The 16,078-nt window shown below is 71.0% G+C and overlaps 1 protein-coding gene across 1 annotated transcript in view; it reads left to right on the top strand.

Moving 5' to 3' along the window:
* Nucleotides 1-16,072, top strand: part of LTBP4 (latent transforming growth factor beta binding protein 4) — a 32,883-nt gene extending 16,811 nt beyond the window's left edge. Inside the window, 27 exon segments of the mRNA XM_073321653.1 lie at nucleotides 438-653; nucleotides 859-1,070; nucleotides 2,039-2,141; nucleotides 2,660-2,734; nucleotides 3,354-3,476; nucleotides 3,843-4,007; nucleotides 4,262-4,409; nucleotides 4,820-4,893; nucleotides 5,072-5,136; nucleotides 5,138-5,201; nucleotides 5,325-5,450; nucleotides 5,968-6,093; nucleotides 6,260-6,385; nucleotides 7,071-7,196; nucleotides 7,853-7,972; nucleotides 8,875-8,975; nucleotides 8,977-9,001; nucleotides 9,074-9,199; nucleotides 9,691-9,813; nucleotides 10,192-10,323; nucleotides 10,608-10,739; nucleotides 10,936-11,061; nucleotides 11,344-11,487; nucleotides 12,771-12,974; nucleotides 14,244-14,312; nucleotides 14,771-14,899; nucleotides 15,061-16,072. Coding sequence (XP_073177754.1) covers nucleotides 438-653; nucleotides 859-1,070; nucleotides 2,039-2,141; nucleotides 2,660-2,734; nucleotides 3,354-3,476; nucleotides 3,843-4,007; nucleotides 4,262-4,409; nucleotides 4,820-4,893; nucleotides 5,072-5,136; nucleotides 5,138-5,201; nucleotides 5,325-5,450; nucleotides 5,968-6,093; nucleotides 6,260-6,385; nucleotides 7,071-7,196; nucleotides 7,853-7,972; nucleotides 8,875-8,975; nucleotides 8,977-9,001; nucleotides 9,074-9,199; nucleotides 9,691-9,813; nucleotides 10,192-10,323; nucleotides 10,608-10,739; nucleotides 10,936-11,061; nucleotides 11,344-11,487; nucleotides 12,771-12,974; nucleotides 14,244-14,312; nucleotides 14,771-14,899; nucleotides 15,061-15,218 — 3,338 coding nt within the window. The 3' untranslated portion in view covers nucleotides 15,219-16,072.
* Nucleotides 16,073-16,078: the final 6 nt, after the last annotated feature.

Raw genomic sequence — 16,078 nt, 5'->3', positions numbered from 1 at the left:
TGTCCCTCACTCCCACCCGCAGCCCCCCGCTACCCCGGCCCTGCCCCCCCATGGCCCTGCTGGTGTCCCTCACTCCCACCCGCAGCCCCCCGCTACCCTGGCCCTGCTGGTGCCCCTCACTCCTGACCCACAGCCCCCTGTGTGTCGCTCAGGGTCTGGGCCAGCCCAGCCCCATCTATCCAGACGCGCTGGTTCAGCGAGACACAAGCCAGGCCCTCTCACAGCCCCCCACCGAAGGCGCTTGGCTCCCACCCACGATGTGACCCAACCAGACCTCCCCAGCTGGCCCCTCCCACTGCAGGCAGCCCTGGGAGGGGCACTCGGGGGGGGGTGTCCCTGGGCCCTGCCCTTCGCTCCCCAATAGGCAGCAGACCCCTGCAGCCCCCCTCGGGGGAGACGCTCCCCGGTACCCCCTGACTTGCGCCTTTGCCTTGCAGTCCTGTGCCCCCTGCTCTGCCAGAACGGGGGGGTCTGCATCAAGAAGGACCAGTGTCTCTGCCCCCCCAGCTTCACCGGCAAGTTCTGCCAGATCCCGGCCCCCCGGCCCCAGGCCCCGGCCCCAGCGCAGAAGGAAGACAGCCCAGGGGGGCCGCAGCCCCTCACCAAATCCGTCTACACCCTGCCCCTCGCCAACCACCAGCAGGAGCGGGACGGTAAGGGGCCCCGGGGGGGCTAGGCTGGGATGGCCGGGGGGGGGAATGTGTCTCCCTGGGGAGCAGGTGGGGGGGTGCACCGTGGGAGCTGAGCTGGGGGCTTTGCAGGGACTGGCCCCATACGCAACCTCCTCCCCTTGGATCGGCCCGGTCCCTGGCTCTGCCCCACCCCCCACCCCGGCACTGCCCCTCTCTGCCCCCTCAGGTGCCCTGTCCATGGTGAACGTCCACGTGCAGCACCCCCCCGAGGCCTCGGTGACCATCCACCAGGTGGAGCGGGTGAGTGAGCCCAGCGCCCCGGGGCAGCCGCCCGCCAACGCCCTCTACACCGTCCTGGCCCAGAGCAGCCCCCACGCCAGCGGGTACCATGAGGACGCCGGCTACGGGTACTGCTTCCGGCAGCTCCACGCCGGGGAGGTAACGACTCTGAGATAGCGCGTGGGGGGGGCTCAGCAACAGGCAGGGGGAGCTGGGCAGAGGCCTCACTCCCACCCGTGGCCACGTGGGACGCTCACCTGCTGGCACTTGTGTGTGCGGAGCGTGCCGGACCGGCCAACCCCCCCGGGCTCGTGTGGCACAAAGATGCTCAATCACCCCCATGGGTGTGATCCCCGGCACACGCACTCCCGCCAGCCCATGCCCCCTTGGCACACGTGTCCCCTAGCGAGTCCGCCCAGGCGGGGTCCTGGGGAAGCCAGAGGGTCCTGCCCCCCAACTCCGCAGTCAGACGGGACTCTCAGCCAGCCAGTAACACAGGAGGTTTATTAGACGACAGGGACATGGTCTAAAACAGAGCTTGCAGGTGCAGAGAACAGGACCCCTCAGCTGGGTCCATTTTGGGGGGCAGTGAGCCAGACAACCACGTCTGCCCTTCACTCCATGTCCCAGCCAGCCCCAAACTGACTCTCTCCAGCCACCCCTGCTCTGGGCTTTGTCCCTTTCCCAGGAGGGCACCGGATCCCTTTGTTCTCCAGCCCTTTAGCTCTCACCTAGCAGGGGGGAAGGGCCCAGGCCATCAGTGGCCAGGAGACAGTGTCGCCATTTATGGACCCTGGCCCTTTGCTCTGCAACAAATTACACCCCTGCCTTATCCCACCACCCAGAGACTTAAGAACTGCCTAGGGGAAACTGAGGCAGCCCTACAGTGTTCAGAGGAAACATTCAGAACAGTCCCGCTTCATCACACCCGGCACGCGCACTCCCGCCAGCGGAGGTCCCGTTAGCACCCTTGGCCGCGTGAATCGACGGGCGCTGGGCAGCAGCTGGGAGAATTCCAGCCACGCAGCCGGGAACGTCTCAGGCCGGGGGCGCCCAGGGGCCACGGCACAGCCTGGGACCCCCCAACCCCCCAGCTGGCCGTGCTGACCCGGCCCCTTTCCCTGCAGTGCAGCGCCCCCCTGCCCGGCCTGCGGACTCAGGACGTCTGCTGCCACGGTGCCGGCGTGGCCTGGGGCGTCCACGAGTGTCTGCCCTGCGCCACCCAGACAGGTAGGGCTGCGGCCGAGGGGCGGGGGCAGGGCCAGGGTGGGGTCAGTGAGGGGCGGGGGCTGGGGGTCAATGCAGGGTGGGGGCAGAGGCTGGGGTCAGTGTGGGGTGGGGTCAGTGAAGGGCGGGGGCTGGGGTGGAGTCAGTGATGGGCGAGGGCTGGGGGTCAATGCAGGGTGGGGGCAGAGGCTGGGGTCAATGCAGGGTGGGGTCAGTGAAGGGCGGGGGCTGGGGTGGAGTCAATGCAGGGTGGGGTCAGTGAAGGGCGGGGGCTGGGGTGGAGTCAATGCAGGGTGGGGTCAGTGATGGGCTGGGGCAGGGGCTGGAGTCAGTGATGGGCGAGGGCAGGGGCTGGGATCAGTGTGGGGCGGGGCAGGGCAGGGGCTGGCGGGGGGGGCCCACCCTGGGCCTGTTGGGACCCTGGGGGTGGAACAGGGAGCTTGGGTGGCTCTGGGGAGGGCAGTCTATGGGGGGCTGGGGGAGGGGCACTTCTGGCTCTGAGCCCCCCTCTCTCCCCACAGCGAATGCACCCGCCCTGGGGCAGCAGGAGGCCCCGTGCCCCAAAGGCTTCCAGCGGGTCAATGGCTCCTGCCAGGGTGAGTTGGGCAGAGCCCTGGGATGGGGGGGGGGCGGGCGTGTGCCCGGGGGGTTCAGGGGACCCAGCATCCCAAGCCCTTAGTTAACGAGGGGCGGGAAAGTCCCAGCCGACCCCCAGCCCCACCGAGTCCCAGGCTGGGAGCATCTCCTGCGTCCCCCACAGAACAGCCCCCAAGGGCCCCACCTCTGTCCTTGTTCCCGGGCAGACGTGGTCCCCGGGCCTCCTCCTGGCCCTTTGCCCCAGCGGGTCGCGCCCGGCTGCCTCCCTGCCTGGGGCACCCCTCCCTGGGCGTCGGGTGCCCAAAGTCCGGGCCATTGGAGCGGCCGGTGTCTTCGTGGACTCCCCCATGGGCGTGGGGCCAGGCCCCCCCACTGGCATCGGTCATGCCTGGGTCTCCGCGAGGAGCCAACTGCCTTTTCCCATCCCCTTGTTACACCATGCAGGGGAAACTGAGGCACACACAACCGTCATCCAAATTATGCTGAAAAATTCCCACTCAGCCACACATGACCCCAGCCCCCTGCCCCTCCCATCTCTCTAGGGGACCAGAGCAGCCAGCACCCTGGGCTGGGGGGCACTGGCTGGCCCTGCTCTGACCCCCTCCCGTTTCTCCCCAGATGTGGACGAGTGCCGGGAGGGCGGGTTCTGCCAGAACGGACTTTGCACCAACACGCCCGGCAGCTTCTCCTGCCTCTGCCACACGGGCTACATCCTCGACTCCTCCCGCAGCAGCTGCATCTGTGAGGGGGTAGCTGGGGGGGTCCTTGGTCTCGCGAACTGCGCGGTGGGGGGAGGAGCAGGCTCCCAGGAGGCCCAGGGTGGGGGGCTGGCTGACTCGGGGGGGCTGGGGAACGGGCCCTGGGGGGTGCTGACTCTGGGGGCTGGGGAACGGGCCGGGGGGGCGGGGGCTGGCTGACTCGGGGGGTTGGGGAACGGGCCAGGGGGGCTGAGGGCGGGGGCGGGGAACGGGCCGCAGGGGGGCTGGCTCGGGGGGGGCACGGGGCCATTCCCCGGCGGGGGCCCCGGCTCCCATCCGGCCGGGAGCCCCGGCAGCGGCTCCGTGGGGGGCTGAGCGCCCGTCTGTCCGCATGTCCGTCTCTCCGCAGCCCACCACGTGATCTCGGAGGCCAAGGGCCCCTGCTACCGGGTCCTGCGGGACGGGGCCTGCTCCCTCCCCACCCTGCGCAACATCACCCGGCAGATCTGCTGCTGCAGCCGGGTCGGCAAGGCCTGGGGCTGGGGCTGCCAGCGCTGCCCGCTCTTCGGCTCCGGTGAGCCCCCGCCCGAACGCCTGGGTTCTCTCCCGCTGCTGGGAGGGGTGAGAGCAGGGGCGGGAGCCAGGACGCCTGGGTTCTCTCCTGGCAGTGGGAGGGCAGTGGGGGCTAATGGTGAGGGGGTGGGAGCCAGGACACCTGGGTTCTCTCCCGCTGCTGGGAGGGGTGAGAGCAGGGGTGGGAGCCAGGACACCTGGGTCCCCGCATAGCTGGGGGCTCTGGGCTCCTGATGCTGCCCCCCCCCCATGCAGATGGCTTCAAGGAGATCTGCCCAGCGGGTCCCGGCTACCACTACTCCGCCTCCGACCTGCGGTACAATGCCCGGTTCCTGGGCCCCGACCAGCCCCGCGTGCCCGTCGGCCGCCAGCAGGGGGCGCGCACGGCCGCCCCGCCCGCCACCAGGTGAGAGCCACCCGCCGTGCCCCGTCCCCCCCCCACCCCTGCCCCGTCCCCCCCCCGTGCCCTGCCCCCGCCATGGCCCCCCCAACAGCGACCCTCCCCCACCCATCCCCCCTTCCGCACAGCACAGCTCCCCATCCGTGCCCCGCCCCCCCCAGCACCCTCCCGCTTGCCCCCCCCATTGCGCTCTGCTCCTCTTCCCCCTCCCCGGCAGGCCCAGCTGAGGGGCTGGATGGGCCACGGCGCCTGAGTCCCCCCACCCCACCCCGGGGCAGGGCTGGTGGGGGAGGGGCAGGGGAGGTGAAGGCGCCCGGGTGTCCCTTAGTCTCACCCTCCCCCCCCGTACCCACGTATGGGCCCAGCCCCTCCCCCCCACTCCACCGTGCTCACCCCCCTCCTTGTCCCCCTGCAGCCCGCTGGAGTGCCCAACCCCCCGCAACCCTGCCACCTGCCCCCAAAGCTGCCCAAGAGGGGCCGACCTCAGGTAGGGATGGGGGGGAGGGAGTGAAAGGGAGGGGGAAGGCGGCAGGGTGGGGGGTGGAGATGCTCGGGGAGGGGGCGCTGAGGGGTGGGGCACCCCGGCGAGGGGTTTGGAGGAGTGTGGGGGGCTGTTGGGGGTGGGGATCCGGGGACAGACCCCAATCACCCCCCGTTCTCGGCAGAGCCCAGCAGCGTGTGTGAGCGGAACCCCGAGATCTGCGGCCCGGGGCGGTGCGGCCCCCGCCAGGGGCAGCTACACCTGCCTCTGTCACCCCGGCTTCTGGCTCAGCACCCAGGGCACCCACTGCATCGGTGAGGGGGGCCGCCAGGGGGGCGGGGCGGGGGGTCTCGGCCTGGCCCCCCCCGTCTGGGCCGCCGAGGGGGGCCCCCATGCCCTCGCGGGGCTCAGGGCCTGACTCCATCTGTCTGCGCCAGACATGGACGAGTGTCGGCAGAGCCCGCACCCCTGCGCCGATGGGCACTGCGAGAACACCGTGGGGAGCTACCGCTGCGTCTGCGCCCCCGGCTACCGCGCTGCCCCGCCGGGCACCGAGTGCCGAGGTGAGAGCCAGGGCGGGGGCCCCTGGGTGCGGGGCGGGGGGCCCGGGGTCCTGCTGTCTGGGCTCCGCAGGGCCTCGGCCCTTCCGGGCCGCCAGAGCCCAGCCAGCCTGGAGCAAAGGCCTTTGTCCAGGCCTGTCTGTCCGGCCAGCCGGCTCTCCTTCCTCAGGCCGAGGTGAGCCCAACTCCTCTGGCACCCCCCAGTCCTGCCCTCTCCCTCCCGGCGATGGGCCTCCAGCCGGGGGAGAGGCGGGTGGCCGGACCCTCCGGCTCGTTGGTTGCCAGCGTCCCCGGTGGGTGGATCTGCCATGGTCTTCTCCCTGCTCCGTGGAGACGGGGGAGGTCAGAGCATGGACCTCAGGAATAAGGCTGCAGAGGGGGGAAACTGAGGCATGCACAGGCTTTGTAAAAGTATTGCAAAAATTCCCCCTTTGTCACCGCTAGGGCCCTGGGGCGGGGGAATGAGTCTCTGACCCCCCCCTCCACTAACACTGCCCTTTCCTCCCCTCTGCCCGAGCAGACATCGACGAGTGTGCCCAGAGCCCCCGCCCGTGTGCCCAGGGCCGTTGTGAGAACACGCCCGGCTCCTACCGCTGCGTCTGCCCCACCGGGTACCAGCCCAACCCCCCTGGCACCAGCTGCACCGGTAACATAGAGCCCGCCAGGGCTGGGCCGTGCCCTAGGTTTGGGGGGCTGGGTGATGCCACGGGGAGCAGACGGGGCTGGGTGGGGCGGTGCCATGGGGGAGGGTCGGGCGGGGGGAAGGAGGTGCGGGGGGACCAGGGGTTCACAGCCCCCCCTGTGCCCTGCAGACATCGACGAATGCGCCCAGAGCCCCCGCCCGTGCGCCCAGGGCCTCTGCGAGAACACGGCCGGGAGCTACCACTGCGTCTGCCCCCGGGGCTTCCGGGCCAGTCCGGACGGCAGCGAGTGCCTGGGTAGGTGCCCCGCCCCCGGGGGTTCCCCTCCCACGCCCCCGGGGTGGGTCCAGGGGTTCCCCTCCACTGCCCCGCCTCCGGGGGTTCCCCTGCCCCCCCGGGGTTTCCCTCCACTGCCCTGCCCCCCCAGGGGTTCCCCTCCCCCCCCAGGGTTCCTGTCCCCTGCCCCCACCCCCTGGCGAGCCCATTTTTGCAGGGAGCCCGGCTGCCGTTCCCCTGGGCACGGGGGCCCTGCGGGGGCTCCCCGCCCCATGGCTCCAGACACAGACCTCAGCAGGGACGGGTGCAGCAGGGCCTGGGGGCGGGGCTTGGGGATCCCCGGGGGGGTCCCATCCCGAGGCCGAGCAGCTCTGACGCCCGCCCTGCGAGCCTGGGCGCTGCGAGACCGTGGCCGGCGGGTCCCGCCGCCCCAGCCCCGCGGGCACCGAGTGTGTGGGTAAGAGCTGGGCTGGGGGGCGGGTGCAGAGCTGCCCCCGGTGTCTGGCGGGGCTGGGGGCGTGGGGCAGTTGTGACTGGGACAACCTTCCCCCCTGCCAGCACATCCCTGCTGCAGGGCGGGGTGGACCCAGGGGCATGAATCTGTGGGGCCCAGGGCACTTCCCTATGGGGAAGCACGCAGCTTGGGGGCAGCGGGCTGTGCCAGGCAGCGCCCCCCCCCGCTGTCGCTCGCTCTCTCTCCCCGTAGACGTGGACGAGTGCCGGCAAAGCCCACGGCCCTGCAGCTACGGGCGCTGCGAGAACACGCCCGGCGGGTATCAGTGCGTCTGCCCGGCCGGCTTCCGGCTCGACCCCCAGCAGCACCACTGCCAGGGTGAGCTGGGGGCAGGGAGAGGGCTCTGGGGGGCAGGGCACTGGATGGTCTCTGGGGGGGCATGGAGGGGGTCTCTGGGGGGGCAGGGAGAGGGCTCTGGGGGGCAGGAAGGGGAGTGGGGGTAGGGCACTGGATGGGCTCTGGGGGGCATGGAGGGGGTCTCTGGGGGGGGCAGGGAGAGGGCTCTGGGGGGCAGGAAGGGGAGTGGGGGGTAGGGCACTGGATGGGCTCTGGGGGGCATGGAGGGGGTCTCTGGGGGGGCGGAGACGGGACTCTGGGGGGCAGGAAGGGATAGGTGACTGGGGGCAGGGGGTCCTCTCTTGTACACGGTCGGGGGGCTCTGTGCCTGTCCTGGGGCCTCCGTGGTGCTGCCCAGCGGGTCCGATGGGACCAGCCCCTGGCCGTGGCCCCTGTTGGCAGCGATGCCGGGTGGCCCCGTCCCTAGGGACCCGGCCGGGCTGCCTGGGGCCGGGCCTTAGCCTGGGAAAGCCACGTGGGTGCAGCCCCCGGCCTCTGCTCCGAGCCCCCAGCTGCCCCGGGGGCTCCCCGCCCGGCCAGGCGGCGGAAGGGGCCCCGGGGGGGACAGGCGGGTCGTTAAGCGGGCCCCGGGGGGGACAGGCGGGTCGTTAAGCCCACGTCCCCGTTCGCCCGCGCAGACATCGACGAGTGCGAGAACCACCTGGCCTGCCCGGGGCAGGAGTGCGTCAACGCGCCCGGCTCCTTCCAGTGTCTGCCCTGCCGGGATGGGCACCGGCTCCATAACGGGCACTGCACAGGTACCGGCTGGCCCCGGCACTGACCCCCGCCCCGGGCCCCTTCCCGGCCCTCCCGCCTGCAGGCGCTGGGCCCCCCCAGCCTCCCTCCGTGGGCGCTGCCCCCCCTGCCCTTCCCCCCCCGATTTCCCCCCCAGCCCTTCCCCCCGATTTCCCCCCGCCCTTCCCCCGCAAGCACTGGGCCCCCCAGCCTCCCTATGTGGGCGCTGCCCCCCCTGCCCTTCCCCCCCGATTTCCCCCCCAGCCCTTCCCCCGCAAGCACTGGGCCCCCCAGCCTCCCTCCGTGGGCACTGGCCCCCCGCCCTTCCCCCCGATTTCCCCCCCAGCCCTTCCCCCGCAAGCACTGGGCCCCCCAGCCTCCCTCCGTGGGCGCTGCCCCCCCCGCCCTTCCCCCCCGATTTCCCCCCCAGCCCTTCCCCCCGATTTCCCCCCCGCCCTTTCCCCGCAAGCACTGGGCCCCCCCAGCCTCCCTCCGTGGGCGCTGCCCCCCCGCCCTTCCCCCCCGATTTCCCCCCCAGCCCTTCCCCCCGATTTCCCCCCCGCCCTTTCCCCGCAAGCACTGGGCCCCCCCAGCCTCCCTCCGTGGGCACTGGCCCCCCCCGCCCTTCCCCCCGATTTCCCCCCCAGCCCTTCCCCGCAAGCACTGGGCCCCCCAGCCTCCCTCCGTGGGCGCTGCCCCCCAGCCCTTCCCCCCCGATTTCCCCCCCAGCCCTTCCCCCCGATTTCCCCCCAGCCCTTCCCCCGCAAGCACTGGGCCCCCCAGCCTCCCTCCGCGGGCGCTGGCCCCCCCTGCCCTTCCCCCCGATTTCCCCCCCCAGCCCTTCCCCCGCAAGAACTGGGCCCCCCAGCCTCCCTCCGTGGGCGCTGGCCCCCCCGCCCACTCTGACTCTGCCCCTCGCTTGCAGACGTTGACGAGTGCGCGACAGGCTCGCCCTGCGGCCCCCACGGCCGCTGCTCCAACACCGAGGGCTCTTTCCGCTGCCAATGCGGCCAGGGGTACCGGGCGGGGCGCGCCGGGGGGCCCCTGCGCAGGTAAGTGCGGGACACGGGGGGGGCCGGCCGGGCTGGGCCAGGCCCCCGCCCTGCTGACACCCCCCTTTGCAGATGTCAACGAATGCCTGGAGGGCGAGTTCTGCTTCCCGCACGGCGAATGTCTCAACACCGACGGCTCCTACACCTGCCTGTGTGCCCCGGGCTTCGCCCCTGCGCCAAGCGGCACTGCCTGCCTCGGTACGGGACCCAGGCGTCCGGGGACCACAGCACCTCCTGCGGGGGGATGGGGGAGGACCCAGGCGTCCGGGGAATTCGGTGCCTCCTGCATGGGGACCCAGGCGTCTGGGGACCTCGGCAATCACTGCATGGGGACCCAGGCATCCGGGGACCGTGGCGCCTCCTGCAGAGGGAATGGGCGAGGACCCAGGCGTCCGGGGACCACAGCACCTCATGCAGGCAGACCGCAGCGCCTCCTGTGGGGGGACCCAGGCGTCCGGGGACCACAGCACCTCCTGCGGGGGGATGGGGGAGGACCCAGGCGTCCAGGGACCGTGGCGCCTCCTGCAGAGGGAATGGGCGAGGACCCAGGCGTCCGGGGACCACAGCACCTCATGCAGGCAGACCGCAGCGCCTCCTGTGGGGGGACCCAGGCGTCCGGGGGAGCAGAGGACAGCGTGCGTGTGAGGGGAGGGTCCATCCCGCCTGCTGAGCCGTGTCTCCCTTCGCAGACGTTGACGAGTGCCAACTCGGGGGGGTGTGCGAGGGCGGGCATTGTGCCAACACGGACGGCTCCTTCGACTGCCACTGCCGGGCCGGCTTCCGGGCCAGCCCCGACAAGCACGCCTGCCAGGGTGAGACACTGCACGGGAGCTCTGTGGGGAGGGGGCTGGGGGCCCCGCTTGCTGTGGCTGGTTCCGGCCCCCCCGGGCAGAGCCTGCGCTGCACCCCCCAGATCCAGGCTCGGACATGACATCCCCTGCTCCCGGGGCGGGGGCGGGACACATGGGGCTCTGCCGCCCCGCCCCGTGTTTGGGGTGTTCTGTCCCCTTCCCACTGGGGTGTGGCTAAGCACCGCCCGGACGCCGGGGTCCCGCGACAGGTGCGTCCTGTCCTGTCACCGCTCTGCTGGACTCTTCTCAGCTCCGGGGGGGTGGGACGGACCCTGGGGGCTCAGCCCAGCGCCCTCCCACCCCTGCCTGTGCCGCTGACTGCCCCCCCCCACCCCCCAGATGTGGACGAGTGCCAGCAGTATGGGGGCGCCCTCTGCGGGGCCCAGCGCTGCGAGAACCAGCCCGGCTCCTACCGCTGCGTCCCCGCCTGCGAGCCGGGCTACCGGGCCGGTGCTGCCGGGGCCTGTGTCGGTGAGTGCCGGGGGTGCGGGGGGGGTTCATGCCCATGGGCGGGGGGTTCCGGTTCTGGAGCTTTGGGGGTAACGTACCCTGTTCTCTGGGGGTTGCACTGGGGTCGTAGCTGCTGGGCAGCCCCTGCCCTGGCCATGGAGAGTCCTGGGGGGCTGCAAAGATTCCTTGCCCCCCAGGGGCACAGAACCAGCTCTGCCCCCCCTTAGGCCCGGGTTGGGCCGAGCTGCCCCCCCCCACATTCCCCCCATGGCCGGATCCTGACGGTGCCTCCCCCCACCCCCCAGATGTGGACGAGTGCCAGGAGTACGGGGGTGCCCTCTGCGGGGCCCAGCGCTGCGAGAACCAGCCCGGCTCCTACCGCTGCGTCCCCGCCTGCGAGCCGGGCTACCGGGCCGGTGCTGCCGGGGCCTGTGTCGGTGAGTGCCGGGGGCGGGAGCAGGGGGTGTTTGCCTGGGGAGGGGCCGTGCCGGTGAGTGCTGGGCTCGAGCTTGGAGAACAGGCCATGGGAGTGGGTCCGTGGGAACCGTGGCTGGGGGGGGCTGCGGAAGCCGTGGGAACCGTGGCTGGGGGGGCTGCGGAAGCCGTGGTGACCGGCTGTTGGCTGTGTTTCAGACGTGGACGAGTGTGCGAACGGGACGCTGTGCGGGGACCACGCCATGTGCCACAACCTGCCTGGCTCCTTCCAGTGTCTCTGCGACCAGGGCTACGAGACTGCCCGTGACGGGCGCCACTGCCAGGGTCTGGGGGGCTGCCGGGGCCGGGGGGGCAGGACGGGGGGGGCTGCTGGGATTCTGGGGGTCGGCCAGGGTCTGGGGGGCTGCCGGGGCCGGGGGGGCAGGATGGGGGGGGCTGCTGGGATTCTGGGGGTCGGCCAGGGTCTGGGGGGCTGCTGGGATACGGGGTGGGGGGTCGGGATCGGGGGGCTGCCAGGGGCAGGCAGGGGACAGGGCGGGCGGGGGAGCTGGAAGCTGGGCCATGGCCCCGCCCGCCCTGCTCACCAGCTGCCCCCCACCTCCCCAGATGTGAACGAGTGTGAGACGCTGCAGGGCGTGTGTGGGGCCGAGCTCTGCGAGAACGTGGAGGGCTCCTTCCTCTGCATCTGCCCCAGCAGCGCCCAGGAGTTTGACCCCATGACGGGGCGCTGCACCCACCCGCCCAGCCCCCGTGAGTGAGGGGGGATGCAGGGAGTGGGGGCAGGCACCAGAGGGAGGGGGGTCAGCCGGGGGTGGGCAGGGAGTGGGGGGCACAAGGGGAGGGGGGCTGGTGAGTGGGAGGGGTTAGGGGTGTGATGGGTTCCCCCCGGGGTGCCAATTGGAACTGGGGTACCACTGAGCCCGCCTCACCCACCAGGCTGGGCTCCCTGCACACTTCACTTTTCCAGCACACACGGGTAGGGCCACACGCAGCCGCAGACCTCAGCCCTGCATGGCAAGACTCAGCTAAGGACCTGCCCAGTTACTCAGGCGCACCCCGCTCTGGAGGGCAGACCCCAAATTGTACCGTCTTGCGCAGCACAGAGATCTGCACAGCGTGAGCTCCTGAAATTCGCCCCCTCCCTCAATGTGGAGAGAGACGCAACAGCTTTGGCCCCCGGTTATGTTTTCCACACACTGATCTTAGACAAAACAAGTTTATTAATTACAGAAGATAGATTTTAAGTGATTATCAGGGACAGCGAACAGATCACCCAGCAAATAAACAAACGAAGCTTAATGTACTAAAGCGAGGGTGAGAATTTGCTACTCGTGTCCGAATTGTTGATTTAGGCAGCTGGCAGAGATTCTTGAGGGGCAGGCTGCACTTGCTTGCAGCGTGAAAACGCCAGGCGCTCCTTTCGCAGGCTAGAAATCCATCGAGACTGGATTCAGCCCTTCCCCAGTTCAGTCCTTGCCTCTCCCGTGTTTCCAGGCCTCGTGAAGACCCTGGGGGATGTCACTCCCCTGCCTTAAATAGCTGTGGCATCGCGGGGTCAGTGGAGAAACACGGGTAGCCCAAGGCGGGGTGCAGGACCAGGACACGTGGTCACATGACCCCAGAGTGTCATCCCAGCCAGGAGTCAGAGGCGGTTTGTAGGGTCCCCGGGAAGGCGCCCCGGAGCGAGATTAGCCCCTTCTCAGGGCGGCTGTCCCCGCAATGGCCCGTCCCAGCCGTCTGGCTTGGCTGTCCCCGCGGTAAACGCTTGTCAGAGGTGCCCAGACAATCTTCCCAACTCGGGTGCCGCAGGGACACCTTCATCCGAACAGGACAATCCGCTCAGCAGGTCGAGACCTTGCCGACGACCCCCCCGCCCTCCCCCCGGGACCCTCCCATCCCAGACTCGTAGCGTAATTCGACCAGGAAGAACCCGGGGCGTAACTGGGCGGCGTCGCCCCAGGCCAGGTGGGGCCGGGCCAAGGGCCTGGCCTGCCCGTCTCACTGGGGCTTCCCGCCCCCCGCTTGCCTTGCAGCCCAGCGCCCCGGTCGCCTGCCCGCCCCCCAGCCCGAGCCCGAGCCTGGAGCGCCCGTGCGGGACCCCAGCCGCCAGGAGTGCTACTATCAGGCCTGCGAGAAGGTGCTGGCCAGGAACGCCACCCGCCAGGAATGCTGCTGCAGCCTGGGGCACACCTGGGGCACGGCCTGCCCGGCCCAGCCCTGCCCCCACCCAGGCACAGGTACGGGGGGGCCCAGCCCAGCCCTGCCCCCCGCCCGGGCACAGGTACGGGGGGGCCCGGCCCAGCCCTGCCCCCCGCCCGGGCACAGGTACGGGGGGGCCTGGCCCAGCCCCCGCCCGGGCACAGGTACGAGGGGGGCCCGGCCCAGCCCTGCCCCCCGCCCGGGCACAGGTACGGGGGGGCCCGGCCCAGCCCCCGCCCGGGCACAGGTACGAGGGGGGCCCGGCCCTGCCCCCACCACCTTCCTGCCCCTAATCCTGCTCCTCCCCGCCCCCCTCTGCCCCCAGCCCTATGCCCCCCCAGTGCCCAGCCCAGGTCTGGGGATGGAGCCAGGGCTGACAGCCCCCAGCACCCTGCCCCACCAGCCCCCCTCCCTGTCAGAAACAGGCGTCGTTCAACCCTCCCGCCCCCCCCAAGTCTCGCCCAGCCAGTGCCCGCAGGTTCAGGAGCTGGGTGCTCTCCAGAATCTGCCCTGGCAGCTGGAGCCGGCCCCTCTGTGGATCCCAAGCCAGCCGGCCTCTGTGCCCGGCCCCGAGCCCCGGCCCAGCATCCCAGATGGGACCCACCCTGCCCTCGCTCACTGTGTCCCGCTGGACAGCCCGGGGGGCTTGCCCCAGTGCCAGTCCCACCCTGGGGCTCATAGGCAGGGGTTCTCTCCCAGCTCGGGGGCGGGGGAGCGGGGCTGGTGGAGGACGGGGAGCTGGGAGCCAGGACTCCTGGGTTCTCTCCCAGCTCTGGGTGGGGGGGAGCGGGGCTGGTGGAGGACAGGGAGCTGGGAGCCAGGACTCCTGGGTTCTCTCCCAGCTCTGGGGGGGAGGAGGGGCTGGTGGAGGACGGGGAGCTGGGAGCCAGGACTCCTGGGTTCTCTCCCAGCTCTGGGGGGGAGGAGGGGCTGGTGGAGGACGGGGAGCTGGGAGCCAGGACTCCTGGGTTCTCTCCCAGCTCTGGGGGGGAGGAGGGGCTGGTGGAGGACGGGGAGCTGGGAGCCAGGACTCCTGGGTTCTCTCCCAGCTCTGGGGGGGAGGAGGGGCTGGTGGAGGACGGGGAGCTGGGAGCCAGGACTCCTGGGTTCTCTCCCAGCTCTGGGTCGGGGGGAGCGGGGCTGGTGGAGGACGGGGAGCTGGGAGCCAGGACTCCTGGGTTCTCTCCTGGCTCTGGGAGGGGAATGGGTCCCACGGTTGGAGCGGGGGGCTCCCTGTGAGTGCTGGGGGGCGCCGTGGGATACAGGAGGAGGTTCCCGGCTCTCACACTCGCTCTCTCCGGCTCTAGTGGAGTACCAGGCGCTGTGCCCCCGTGGGAACGGCTACGCCGCACCAGGACCCCTTGCCGCACTCACAGGTCGGTGCTGCCTGGCGCCCCCTTGTGGGGGTCTGAGTGGGGGGAGGGGTGGGTGGCAGCTGGCGGGAGCCAGGCCTCTGGGTGCTCCTGACTCCCCTGGCCAGCGTCCGTCTCTCTCCAGCCACCGGGGCAGAATTGGGGCGGCCCAGGCCAGCGTTCGTCCCAGCCAAGCTGCCATGGGACCCGCTTCTCCTCTTGTCTGTCCCAGGTCCGAGCTCTGCGTCCCCCCACTGGGCTCCCCGACTCCACCTGCCCGCGCTTGAGCTCAGGCCGCGGGGCTCCTGGTGTCTTTTTGGACCCGCTCTTGGCCCGTCTGTCCCACACCCTGTGACCGACCCCTCCCGTCTCTGCGCTGCCCCCCCCACGGGTCGCGAGGCCAAGTGCAGAGGGAAACTGAGGCAGGCAGAGGACGCCAGACAGTCCCCCCATGGTCAGGCCGTGTGTGTCTCCCCCGCCAGACATGGACGAGTGTGCACTATTCAACACCCAGCTGTGCCGGGGGGGCGTCTGCGTCAACAAGGCCCCCGGCTACGCCTGCTACTGCCCCAATGGCTACTATTACGAGACGCACCACCTGGAGTGCATTGGTGAGACCCCAGCCCCTCCTCCCCCGGCCCCCCAACGCAGCCCCTCTTCCCCTCACCCCAGCCCCCCAAACTGGCCCCTGGCGCAATGGCTGCTGCTCTGAGACGCGCCGGCTGGAGGGGCCGTGGGGGCGACGCCACGGTGACCCCTGTGTCTGTCCCAGATAATGACGAGTGTCTTGACGAGGAGGCAGAGCCCTGCGTGGGCGGGGGCTGCGTGAACACCATCGGCTCCTTCTACTGCGCCTGCACCCCCCCCCTCGTGCTGGACGGGTCCCAGCGCCGCTGCGTGGCCAACGACAGCCAAGCCCTGGGTGAGTGATGCCCTCCTGAACCCGCCCGAACATGGCCTGGGCCCCCCATATCCTAGGTCCCCGCCCATGCTCTGGGGCCCCAGCATTGGCCAGGGCGAGTTTCTCAGTCACCTGGTGCTCAGCCAGGCAAAGGAGCAAGGCTGGGCATGTTGCCGGCCCTGGCTCTGTGGCCCGGAGCCCAACTCTGAGCCCCCCGACACTTCCCCTCTGTTCCCCAGCTCGGCCCCTGCGGGGGGTGGGGAATCTACTTCCTCGCTGGCCGCGAGGCATGGCTGCCCCGGCCGCAGGGGTCCCCTTGTCCGTCCGGACCCCACAGTGACCCAGGCTGGTCCAGCCCCCACAGCAGCGCCACCGACCCTGACATCTCCACTCGGCCTGGGAGCAGCTTTAACCCTTCGGAGCCTGCAGGGTCGCCGTCCCCAGTCTGCTAGGCGCCTCCCTCGCCAAAACGTTACCGGCAACTTGCGGGTCGTCCCCCCGGCGCCCACAGGGGAGGGCCAGACAGTTCTTGTACACGTGCTGAGACTCGGCACGCAGCTCCGGGGGGCGCTCGCACACTCCTTGCACATACAGAGTGACAGGGCACATGCAGGCCCTGGCTCGCTCACAGCACGCTCATCGCACAGCACGGTCAGGCTCACACGCTCCATCACGCCCATGTGCAGACACTGATTGCACGCTCATCGCATGCTACTGTCTGGCTCACACGCACCATCACGCCCACATGCACACACTCATCGCATGCTCATGGCACAGCACTGTTAGGCTCACACGCTCCATCACACCCACATGTGCACACTCATCGCACGCTACTGTCTGGCTCACACGCACCATCACGCCCACATGCACACACTCATCGCATGCTCAT

Source organism: Lepidochelys kempii, chromosome 23 (genome assembly GCF_965140265.1).
Source record: "Lepidochelys kempii isolate rLepKem1 chromosome 23, rLepKem1.hap2, whole genome shotgun sequence".
Taxonomy (NCBI): domain Eukaryota; kingdom Metazoa; phylum Chordata; order Testudines; family Cheloniidae; genus Lepidochelys; species Lepidochelys kempii.
This window is presented reverse-complemented; position numbering and strand designations above follow the sequence as displayed.